The 13,008-nt window shown below is 37.3% G+C and overlaps 1 protein-coding gene across 4 annotated transcripts in view; it reads right to left on the bottom strand.

Moving 5' to 3' along the window:
* Positions 1 to 13,008, bottom strand: part of LOC129270219 (IQ domain-containing protein E-like) — a 38,214-nt gene that overhangs the window by 9,959 nt on the left and 15,247 nt on the right. For all 4 annotated transcript variants that reach the window (XR_010294812.1, XM_064105377.1, XM_064105376.1 and 1 more), the window contains exons 9-17: positions 10,558 to 10,630; positions 7,032 to 7,072; positions 6,243 to 6,442; positions 5,503 to 5,558; positions 4,590 to 4,807; positions 3,127 to 3,700; positions 2,465 to 2,494; positions 1,110 to 1,321; positions 246 to 412 (exon numbers count right to left, since the gene is read on the bottom strand). Coding sequence is in view for 3 of the 4 variants with exons in the window: in XM_064105377.1 (XP_063961447.1) it covers positions 246 to 412; positions 1,110 to 1,321; positions 2,465 to 2,494; positions 3,127 to 3,700; positions 4,590 to 4,807; positions 5,503 to 5,558; positions 6,243 to 6,442; positions 7,032 to 7,072; positions 10,558 to 10,630 (1,571 nt within the window). In the remaining variant the exon portion in view is untranslated. The remainder of the gene's footprint in view (positions 1 to 245; positions 413 to 1,109; positions 1,322 to 2,464; positions 2,495 to 3,126; positions 3,701 to 4,589; positions 4,808 to 5,502; positions 5,559 to 6,242; positions 6,443 to 7,031; positions 7,073 to 10,557; positions 10,631 to 13,008) is intronic.

Raw genomic sequence — 13,008 nt, 5'->3', positions numbered from 1 at the left:
GGTGAAAAATGTAGCCCACAATGATATTCAAAGAATTCAACTCGGTTTTGGACTAAGACATATGCTAAATAACTACAGCAGGAAAGCCTGCAAAAAACAACAAATACATTTATCCACTAGATCAAGAGAAATTAAGCTGAGCCTTGGCAGCCCATATTTCAGCACACATGGGTTTAATACTAACTGAGGACAAGGTTATATCACAGCCATGTACATAAGATGGGTGAAGTATTCTGTACACTCACCATTTGATCCATTTCTGACTGATCCTGCTTTGCTTGATCCAACTTTGGATCCAGATCTTGATCCCGTCATGAACCTGTCTAATCCACTCTTAGTTGATCCTGCCTTGCTAGATTTACCACTACGGTATGATCGTGCTGACTCAGGCTCTGAGTCTGATCGATTAGAGCTGTCAATGAGAATGGGATATCAGATATTAAGTACAACATCATAATAACAACAACAATAATAGTTCTTTTTCTAGAGAAAATCTGCAAATTATTCCATTACGATTATTCCACTGGCTTTTCTTGAGCTGCCTCTTCTTCAGCAGGCCTCAGTGTATTCAAGGAATTAATATTGCCAGTTATCCATTGACATAATATTTTTGTGCCGAGTTGAAATATATTATAGGGGTATTATAGAGCTTCATGCCCTAGACCTCTCATTTTCATCCTACCCTTCCTTCCTTCTTTCTTCCTATTCTCCATTTTTCTCACTAATCGAAAGATCCGAAGGGGGGGGGGCAATTGCCATCCTGTCCCAGAGGATTAGTCTTCTGACTTTCAAACGGAGGGTCGTAGGTTCAAATCCCAGCCATGGCGTGATTTCCTTCGGCAAGAAATTTATCCACGTTGTGCTGCACTCAACCCGGGTGAGGTAGATGGGTACCTGGCAGGAATTCGTTCCTTAAAATCCCACCGCGCTCTGTGGGACTACATCAAAGGTAATGATATCCAAATGAGCGCATAGGGAAGCATTTGGCAGTGATATGTGCTTTATAAGCATGTTGGTATTATCATTATTATCATATATTACTAGGGAATCACTAAGCAATTGTTACTATATTCATTACCAACACACAGCCAAGGTGTGGAAGAACTCACAATTTGCTTAATTGTTCTTTGCGTGACCAATGACCTCTGACGGCAGACTGTATCGTCATGGCAGCATCATCCACATCACTATCCTCCTCATCTCGTATCCTGTCACTGGCAGCATCCGTCGTGGATGGGGAGAAAGGCTCCGAGTTGAAGCGATCCAGGAGATCCTTCCGTCTGTGATGACCCCGCATCGCTGCTTGAATAGTAGTCGCAGCCTAACCAAACAATGAAAACAAAGTGAGCAACTTTGCCGTTCTTTCTCTCCCCATAATGTACTCCGGCTGCATGAACCAATGCTGAATTTTTGTCCATTTACATTCCTCTATCGGGATTTGTACATGAAATGGCTACAAAAGAGCGAATTTTGGAATAAATTACCAGGAAACCAGGAACCAGGATTTCATGAATTTCTTGCTTTAGGATCCAATATTCAGGATATCACCACAAAGTTGCCAATTTGTGTTTGATTGATCACAACTTTGAAAATTCAAAGTGCCTTATTACCCCTATCTTGATATATCTATACAGCTAAAAATATAGAAATAGTTATTATGCTATATAAATATATTTATATTATCATTACTAAGTGGGTTCATCTCAAATTTTTTATTCAATCTTTTCCTCTATTCAAATAAAACAAACTTCTTTATGCAATTGTATTCCATTACATTCTCATTAACAATGAATTTAAAACCAATTTCTTAATTTAGCACGTATCCGGCGCGTGTATAAAAAATGTCAAATGCTGATGCGCGCTTTGGTCACAGTGCGCCAAATTGACGCCTGTTGCCGTGGTTATCCACGCTATTTTATTCATGAGTCCACTGTTTTTATTAATGAGTCAACTCTTCAAACAGTGGACTCGTGAATAAAATAGCGTATCTAACCATGGTAACAGGCGTCAATTTGGCGCATTGTGACAAAAGCGCGCATCAGCATTGGACATTTTTTATACACGTGCCCGATACGCGCTAAATTAAGCATAATTTATACAGGAAATCTGCATAAACCATGGACTCAACCGTGTGTGTGTGTGTGTGTATTTGAGTTTTGTCAGACGTGTATCAATCAGATATGATTATTTACGTCTGGGACCGACCTTTAACGTCACCATCCGAAAGACGTGACCAGGGCTCGAACCTCTACATCAATTTGTAACTTCCCCACATAGCTTGGATTACAGGCGCACGCCACAACGCCCAGTGGGTTTTCAAAACCACCTTTGTGAATTCCGGCCAATGAGATTCAGTATCACGCATTGAATAAAGCATGAATTGAAAAGGCAGACTTTATTCTTGAACTACAAATACAAACACCAACTCCAAGTTACTTTAAGTTTATAGACCATTCATACTCACTTCATCTAAATCACTGTTACGATCTTGCTCCTGTGTGTAAAAAAATGCGTTAAAAAAGACAATATCGTATGATTTTATTAGCTAAAAATTCACAATTTTCAATAAAATCAAAACATTTTACCGGTATCATACATTTTCTGGAAAATCACCATGGGACATATGAAGTACATAACAGATGCAAATGAACATAAAGAAAATTATTTATTTGAGATGTGGATGGTTGTATGTTGATATTTTTGAAGGTGTCCACTTCATCTTGTAAGAACATAGGGACCAGATCATACGTGTATTCCACATTACTCGCAACCTTTAAATGAAATCACTACTGCACAATGTGCGTATATTAATGTGTGCATCCTGTAATAGTGCTAAAAAAATTGTGAAATATTAAGGTTGCATTTCTTATTTTGTAAAGCAGTCTCGTATAAGTAGCAATTATGGTTAATTTCTAATGACTGGCAGCTCTGTACTCTTGAAATATTCAATCAAGAAATTCTGCTGACTTTTTTTTTTATATTTCATTGATATTTCATTGATACTTTTGATAAAACATACAAACATCAATCGATATAGATACATTCATAAATTTTGCGTTTGTATTTCTGCCGACTTTGAAATGAGTCCCGTGAAGTTTTGGAACAAATATTTGCAGAGTAACTCACCCTCTGTTTGTGAGCCCTCCAATTTTTCTGCAGAGTGCGTGCCGATCTGTTCTGTCTGAGCTCTTCCAGCTTTCGCTCCCTCTCCCTCAGCTCCTCCTCTTCTCTCTGTTTTCTCCTCACTGAAGCCGAGCTGTTTGCTCTCGACCTCTTCTCACTTCGGTCACTCAGCCTGTCGCTGTGCTTATCGCTGTGTCTATCACCGTGTCTGTCACTATGTTTGTCGCTATACCTGTCACTTTGCCTGTCACCATGCTTGTCACTGTATCTGTCACTGTTTCTATCACCATGCTTGTCGCTGTATCTGTCACTGTGTCTATCACCATGCTTGTCACTGTATCTGTCACTGTGTCTATCACTCTGCCTGTCACTGCTCCTGTCCTGCCGTTCACTTCGTCTATCGCTGTGTCTATCACTGTATCTGTCACTGTGTCTGTCACCATGTCTGTCACTACGTCTGCTATGGAGGCTCTCATTGCTAGGGTGACGTTTCATGCTGCCATTCTGTCTTGGAGTCATAGACTTGAGCTGTTCCTTCAATCTCTCATTCTCCTTCTCTAGAGCTTTGTTTTCATCTCTGATGGGAAAAATGATAACAATAATAATGATGATAATGAGGCATGGAGCTGGGTGGTAACTGAGCACCTGACTACACCATTGAAGTCTTGAGGTTTGATTCCCGGCATGGCCCTTGTGCAAGGTATTTTATCTACATGGCTCTTTTATTTTGCATCAAATAATGAAATATGTTTCATGCATTATCGATACGAACGTGTGCACATGTTTTTGAAGGAAAAAATTAAAATGACAGTTATAATGATGAAAATGATAAAGATGGTGATAATCATTATAATAATGATAAAATTAGATTACATCAAATGTTAGATGGAAATTTTTTGTCCTCTTTCATTATTCAACTCATGACCCCCAAATACAACTCTTATACAAACAAACATAAGGGAATTAAAACCTAAAATGGTTCTTTAGATTAAAGAATATTGTGAAAAGGATCTTAAATTAGAAAGGAAACACAGTATTTCAATGTAAATAATGATCTCTGTGACCTTTGACCCCATCCAATTATTGCCACTCCCACATGCGTAAATGAACCAAGTTCGAAGTTGAACCCACCCCCTCCTCCCCCCCCCAAATTTTTTTTTTTTTAATAAAAAAAATCTGTAAAATTGTAAAGCAAAATGTAACTTTATTTACTCTACATATTTCTATTCCACAATATTTGCGGTCAATATTATCACGATTATTCCATGATATTTAATGTTTATTTCACTTTTAATGTATTGATTCATGTTGATTTTTATATGTAAATGCATCACAATTCGACTTGGCTGCCATGATGTATGATTTTTATCAAGTAAACCATCTATCTATCTAACTGTAAAAGTTAACCTTGAAACAGCAAAACTCCAAAAGTGCATTTTGACATTCTAACTGATCCTGATACTCACTCAAACTGCTCCACTTTCTGTCTGAATTTGGTCTTGTCTTCCCGAAGCCTGCTCACATCCTTCTCTAGCCTCCCTTTCTCCTTTAAGAGCTCCGTCTCCCGTTTATCCAGCTGGTCAAGCCGGTCGGACAATGACCCGGTCAAGGGAATCTTACCCGGCATCTCTCCGTCCAGGTTGCGGTCTTTGCGCATTCCTTTTCCCTCCAAATGCTCCACTTTCTGGTTTAAAAAAGGACGTAAACAAAACGGGACCCCTGTAAGCTATACAGATCTACACTTAATACCTTGTATCAATGGTGTGTTTTAACAGACCTTCCAAGATTGATTGCTTGATGTAAATTCAGATCTAAATGTACATGTATTTTGAGACAATACTGACATTGTCAGTAATGATCATGAGTCCAAGTTTTCGACAGAGCTCAGTTAAAATTGACACGATCACTAGATCAGAAATGTATGACACACGCATCCTACTGAAATAATGCTCTTTGTGACATTTGACCTTCGAATTTGTGATCCCTGAATCTAAAAAGATTATCCTCACTCAAATAAACATGATTCAGGTTTGAAGTTTGACACTTTGATCATTCTTTAGCTACCTCAAGAATCAAATATCTTTCAAATTTATGAAGCCTTTTGGATGACGTTTGGAAGTATGATCCTAAAATCTAAAAAGATCATCACATAGAGATATACCTGTATAATCAGACTAGAGTGTGCAACTTTCAAGTATCACTTACATGTAGGTAGTCAAGAGTTTGTGTTCGATCTACATAGGAGTGGCACATTTTTCTACATATGATAGCACAATGTTTTATCTTATTTTAATTTATTGATGATACTTATACTTCAAAAACCACAATATGTTAGTGTATAATCCGGATACGTGACTAGGCTGACATCACATGACTAACCTGTTGAAGGTTGACAAGAGTGGTCAACAGTTCTCTTCTGTTCATGTCCTCATAGTCTACAAATGCACAAGAGAATAAAAAGGAGACAAAGAGTAACAGAGAGCCCCCAAAACATATAACATTCTGCCAACATTGCACACATCAAATAAAATATTCTGAACAAACTTTTATTTCACAAAATTCAAGCTGGTTTCCCTTGAGTAGTATTCTGTATTGAAACATGTACAGATAAAGCTGGCCATAAAGACCAACTGCTCATATATAGTTTTCATGTCTCTCTTGGGTGGCCTGGAAGAGGAGGTCCTCTCTGAGGGATCTGGTAATGAGTTTAAATGCCTGTCCAGAGGGCAGTGCGCATCAAGTGGGAATAAAACCCGAGTCACCCATATCTTAATTCCCTGCTCTGCCGACTGGGCTGTTACCCCCTCTCACTATCATCATCATTTGTTTCACGTCAACTGTGCCTGGAGGCGAAAAGCAAACTGAATCACTATGACCCGCAGGTCTCTCCTCCCGATAAAACTGATTGGGGGTGCAGGTGGACTACACTTACACGGGGTTACCCCCTACTTTTATACAAATAGTGCAGTGGGTTCTTAAATTGCAAAGGTGGTTACCCTCCTCTGCACAGGGCCTCCTTTTAACGTCCTATCCAACGACTATTCCCTGTCCAAAATTGATGAAATGATGCCTCCTCGTACCTTAAAAGTCACCTGCCACGATAATGTATATGTACCTACCTCTATGAGATTTTTCAGAGCGTGCAGGTCCATTGTAAGCTGAGCTCTCATACAATGTCCTCTCCAAGTCCTGTTTGAGGAGCTTGTTCTCACTCTGCAGTCTTTGATTACTCTCTGTAAGTCTCAGGATAGTGCCATTCAGGGCCTTCACCTTGGCAGTTGAGGTAGACTCCTTCTCAGCCGTACCAGGTCTTGTTGCTCTACAATGAGAAAAAGCAATAAATTCAATGGACATAATCAGGGTCCCGGAACACAAAGGTTAGCGATTGATTGTAAGCTCGATTTTCACGACTGATTGTAGATTGTGGTTAAGGATATTCTTCTACAATGATTCATAAGCTTTGAGTAAAGGGGCCTGTGGTTACTCTTGGAGAGATGTGATTTCATTTTTTACGCTAAATTTCTGCACAACTTTTCCATGAAATCCCAATTCTGCTCTAAATCAAGAAGAAATGCTTTAAATATGATAATTTTGGTGCAAACACTCTGTGTGGCCTTATTGAATTTGTTTTTTTCCATCAGGGTCTAAGTTGCTCTTTATAAAATTTTGTGTAACCTTGCAGCCACATAGATGAGTGTCCTATGTTTTGTCTGGAAAGTTGCAAGTACATGTTTTTGCAACTTTGAATTATTGCACAAAGCATCAATGGTATGGGGCCACATTGATTCTACATCCCCCCTTCCTAGCCTAGTGAGGATTAACACTAATAATCTGGGGGGGGGAGGGGGATCAAGAACCAAAATACCCGGGACTATTAGGGTTATGGAAGCAACGATGTTTAAACTCACTTTCCAGTTTGATGTGATTGCTGGTAGCGAAGCCTTTGAACCTGAAAATAAAAAAGCAAAGTCACACTGAAAATAAATATCCAGATCAAATGCATCTGAATTATTTAAGACTAATAGTATATCAGCACCAAATTATATTAATTGGTAGAAACAAAACATGGATACAAATTACATAAAAACGCAACCTCACTCAATAAAAATCGACTTTCGACTGCATGAAGGCAAACTTTATGCCCCAGTCATTGATTGCTAGACTAAGGATATATAACGCACATTCTAAAATCTTAAATAATGACTTCTGTGACCTTTGACCGCTTCACTCACATGTGCATACATGTTTGTACTTCTATGTATTCCTATGCTATGCAGATGTTTGTATTTCTATGTGTTTTGTGTTATGCAGAGCCCCAATGTAGAACAATATATCTCAATTACGGTACTGACGGAGCCATTTTGCTGAAACCCCCCCCCCCTAAAAAAAATAATTAGATATAAATAAACAGAGATACCTCGACTACATGTATCTAACCAAAAGAGGGCAATCCCTTTAGGTCTTCTTCAATCACAAATTCCTGTCAAAAGGGTGGCTAGGAGACTAGACGACACTCTAAAAGCAATTTGTAACCTTTAATAATAAGAAATTCCATTGGCGAGGTACGTGACCTGCCAAGAAGTGGCTGACCTTAGGGAAACCACTGCTAGGGAAGATCATTGGATTGGCAATAGGATGCGCATGAGGAAAACACAAAAGGATAAGTTAAATTTTTATTTCAACAGGCCCTTTGACTTTAAATCAAATATCAATAAGATGACCTTCACATACATGTAGCGCCGTCTCCAAAAGCAATGCCATTCTTTAAAGACTAATGACTATGAAATATTTACAATTTCCAACCATTGAAATCACAGTGGGTCATTGTTTCCCAAACCAATGGATTTCAGCACAGACTGTTAGCAACCATCTACACAACACAGGACTTCGTGCCCATCATCTTGAATGCACAATTGTCCTGAGGATCAAGAAAGCATCTTGCTTGGGCATTAGAGCATGTCCGATAGAACAGAGAGCAGTAGCAACAAGTCCCGTTTTCAGACAAAACACATGTGTGCCTTCCGACACATTGACGGACAGAGTTGTATATGGGGGCAAAGAGGGGGGAGCAGCAAAAAGGGATCACAAAACAACCAGCCACCACCTCTGGAGGAGGGAGTATCACAGTTTGGGCAAGCATAAGTCAAGCTAACAAGACAGCAATCGTCTCGAGGATCTATTTCAACGACAGTGTCTTGTTTAGGTAATAGAGCATGTCCGATAGAACAGAGAGCAGTAGCAACAAGTCCCGTTTTCAGACAAAACACATGTGTGCCTTCCGACACATTGACGGACAGAGGTGTATATGGAGGCGAAGAGGGGAGCAGCAAAAAGGGCTCACAAAACAACCAGCCACAACCTCTGGAGAAGGGAGTATCACAGTTTAGGCAAGCTCAAGTGAAGCTAACAAGACAGCAATTGTCCAGATTGATGGAGAAACGAACAGCAACTGTTATCTTGATGAGATTCTGCGTCTCCACGTTCTTCCATTTGCTGATGGTGCCCAAGGAGATAGGAGATGGGTTCATCTTCATGGATAATAATGCGCGTCCACACAGAGTGAGGGTAGTAAATTCTTCCTTCAAGAGCAAGGAATCGAAAGAATTGTTTTGCCCGCTAACAGATTTAAACCTAATTGAGCATCTTTGGGGTCAACTCAAGCAATCTGTTTACGCCCAGGTCAACTAAAGCACCAGCCGTTCTCTCGTTGATCGTCCAAGTGGAAAGGGGGTACTATCCCACAGCAGCGTGTGACCAGACTGCTAGAAGCATATCAAAGAGAAGCTGCCAAGCCATCAGTGACAGTCATGCTGGCTTCAAGAGGTATCAAGGTCAACTGATACTGGCAAATGTTAGAGAGAAAAAAAAAAGCATTCATGCCATATGAAAAACATTTATCGTTTCTCGCTTTGTTTTCAAGTTTTTATGTGAGCTTGCTCAACCATGAAAATGTAAATTTTTACAAATGTAAATGGATAGACATAGTGTGTGTGTGTGTGTGTGTGTGAAGTGATGAAATGATAGATAAACAGTGCACAAAATGAAATACTACTTACCTATGAAATTTGAAAATGACACTTTTTGCTTTTTTAAATTTTACTTTTCACCTAAATTTGCATTTAGCTTTTTAAAATTTATAGCTTTTATAATGCTTTATACAATGTTTTTTTACCATGTCATTTTATTTTGCTTATACAAACTTGTAAACATGAATTTTCCAGCTGCGGCTGTCTTTTCATGTGCAATATTATAAACGTGTTTGATCATCAATACAGACAATTTTTTAATTGAATTAAAGCATTGCATTGAAATCATCCTGTAATATTCACTTATATGGTAACTGATAAAATTACCGACACAAACCTGGAACTCTTACTTGTTAAAACAATTATGGCTGTTTGTTTAGAGGAAGACTAACTATTTTGTTGATTATTCATATATGTATTGTACATTAATCGAAATTGTAGACGATTTTGTATGTGAAAGAGTAAATCAACTTTAATTACTTGTCTGTTGTGAAGAACCCTGATTTTTTTAGTATAAATTACATGTAAATTTCCAGCTCCATGCACAATCTTTTCCTCTTTACCATCAGGATAGTCCTGAACAGTCACTCTCTGTGTTTTGGTTCTTTGGGGTCGGTACAGATTCTATACAATAGCATGCATGCTACATGCAGCAAGGAGTTAAAAGAGTGTGATCTTTAGCATATTGGTTGTTTCAAAAGTATGAATTGATTGTGTACATATACAGTAAGTTGTGGGTGAGAAAGAGAGTGTAGAACTTGTACCTGATTTGGGGTCCTTAAAAAGTGGAGCCTCTCTGTGAGTTGTGTTCTGAGCACATTACTAAATCATGTTCGTTCTCTTATATATTTTCTTAATTACTTTCTTACGTGTTTATACATGTACATGATTCTTGTCGAATTCTCATTTTACTTTTCTAATTATTCCTAATTGCTTTAAATTTTGTAATTTGTTTGAATGAAACAATTTAAAATAAGATTAAAGACGATTCCTCCAAAGGTTCGTTGGTTATCAAGAGAACAATATTATTTGGGGATACATCATGACGTCTGTAACCTTTGACCTCAAGACCCCAAATCATCATCTCTCCTATACCCACGCTTTGGTCGAGTATGAAGGTGAGCGGTCAAATGGCGCTTTAGTTATTGTGGGAACGAGAACAGGCTGGAGGAACAAATGACCTGAGCACATATACCCTTGATGCCTTCGGAAACCACCTACAGTATGGTGGACAGAGGCATAAAATGATTTTTAAACAGATTGATATTCAGTCTAACTCTCCACCTTAGGTTTGAAATTTTTAACAAACTTATGCAGTATTTCATTAAGAGGGAACTGGGCTATTCTGACACTTTCCAAGACAACAAAAATCAGGACAATTTGAAGAATATCAATTAATAATTATTACCTCTTGATAGAATGATTCCATAGCAACCTTCATCTCTTCCATTCTTGTTCCTTTCATATCATTCTTCAGCTTCCTATAAAAAAAGACAAACAAACGAGATCATCTTGAGACAAGGCAATTGTGGTTCATCAAGTGCCCATTCATAAAACTTGTAATCATAACAAATCTGCAAGAACCAAAAATCTTTCAATTTGATTGATTTGATTAGCTGATTGGAAACTTTCATGGGAAATATAGATTTGTTATCATAACAAGTCTTAATGAAACAGGACTCAGAAGATCAGTATTACCAAGTAGATAATTCACAGTATTTACTGAAACTGAAAGGTAGTTCACTACCTAATTTGATAAGAAATTTTACAATTAGGGAAATTTACTGAAAAAGCACCATTGAAGGTCATTAAACACCTTGCCTCAATGAGGTTGTTTAAAGTACAGTGTTGGCAACTCGTGTTAATTCAATTCAATTTTCAATTCAATGTCTTTATTTCCATATCAGTAAAAAAAAAAAAAAATCATATTTACAACACATAACATTATAAATGCATTTCTAGTCATTGAATATTTACATACATAAAGAGAGCATAAAAAAAAAATGCATTTCATAATTCATGTACAATAATATAATAGATGAGGAAAAAGGGGGGAACTAAAAAGCGAAGCTTGTGGGTTAAATGTTCCCCCCAGGAACAAAAATTCAGTAGATTGTGTACACAAAGAAGATGATAAAAAAAAGCGTTTAAACAGAGTAACAAAGCAAAAACAAAACAAACACATCCACACCACACAGTCAATCACACAGGCATGGGGGGGGGGGGGGAGGTATTTGTGCCTAGTCAATTGTGCCTGGAACAAGTCACTCTAAAATTTGTAAATGAAGAGAGAAAAAAAAAAAAGTTTCAAGTGAACCAGCCACAAAGAGTGAGACGCATCAAATACCGGTGAAGCACAATGTACATACATATTATCCAATTATTAGAGAGAGAGAAAAAAATATGTATATTTAGTGACTATAAGTGGATAGCAAGCTTGATTTACATTTTTGTTTAAAAGAGTTTAAATAGCTGCATGATGTAACATTCACATTCAGAGTATTCCATATCCGAGGACCTTGATGACGGATTAATCTAAGTGAGCGATCATTTTCTACTTTTGAATAGTGTAATTTTGAACTTTGTCGGGTATTGTAAGAATGAATATGCTTATTTTGTTGAAAAAATGAAGAGATATTGCTAGGTAATATTGTTTTTTTTTAGTTTGAACATTAGAATAGCAGTTTGGTAAGTATGAATATCAAAAATATTCAACGTTTTAAGTCTAAAGAATATTGGTTGAGAATGGGCAAGGAAATGAGAAGATGTACAAATTCGTAAAGCCTTTTTCTGAAGTTTGTGCAAGGGTTCAAGTTTTGTTGAACCTGTCCCTCCCCATGCAATATTACAGTATTGTAAATAAGGAAGGATTAAAGAATTGTATAGCATTATCAGATGTTTTTCGGGAAGAATAGATTGGAGTTTAAATAAAATGCCTATACTTTTTGATACTTTCCTACATATTTCCAATCTATGCTCACCGAAATTAATCTTATCATCAAGGGTGACTCCAAGAAATTTAACATTTCTGGTCATTGTAAGATTGACATTATTCATAATTAAGGAAACATTCAATTGATTATGAACAGTATTTTTGTTTGAGAAATATAAAAAGTTTGTTTTTTCATAGTTGACAATAAGTTTGTTTGCATTAAACCAGTTAGTAATTTTAATCAGTTCACTATTTGTTTTGTTTATTAAATTAAAAAGATTATGATCTGATGCAATAATTGTGGTGTCATCAGCAAATAAGATAAACTCAAAAAAGTCTGATAATATACTTAAATCATTAATATATAGTAGAAAAATCAAAGGACCGAGAATTGAACCTTAAAGGAATACCTGAAGTAATATTTGTAAAAGAAGAGGAGCAATTTTTGAATAAAGTGGACTGAGTTCTATTTGTTAAGTAATTATGAAACCATTGTAATGGAATACCTCGGATACCAAAATTCTTCAGTTTGTACAACAATATATCATGGTTTATAAGATCAAATGCTTTAGTAAGATCAAGAAAAATTCCTAAGGAATGAAGACCATTATTCATCTTTGTCACTAGTCGATCCTGTAAATCAACAACTGCAAGGTCACATGAATGATGGGGTCTAAAGCCATATTGACAATTATTTAATAATAGGAGTGGGCTATAAATGGGTGATTTTTTGTTTTACTATGGGAACAGTTTTTTTGTGTTCCTTTTACCTTATCTCAACATGAAATGACAATATTTTTTGTCTCGGGTCCGAGAAAAAAGTGTGCCGGGCCAAAATCCAAAATGGCCGCCAAAACCCCCCAAAATCACAGTTTTGGCCACAACTTTTTTTTTGGTGGTCATTTTCTCTGGTTTTGGTGTCTATTC

The sequence above is a fragment of the Lytechinus pictus genome, chromosome 10 (genome assembly GCF_037042905.1).
Source record: "Lytechinus pictus isolate F3 Inbred chromosome 10, Lp3.0, whole genome shotgun sequence".
In the NCBI taxonomy this organism is placed as follows: Eukaryota; Metazoa; Echinodermata; class Echinoidea; order Temnopleuroida; family Toxopneustidae; genus Lytechinus; species Lytechinus pictus.
This window is presented reverse-complemented; position numbering and strand designations above follow the sequence as displayed.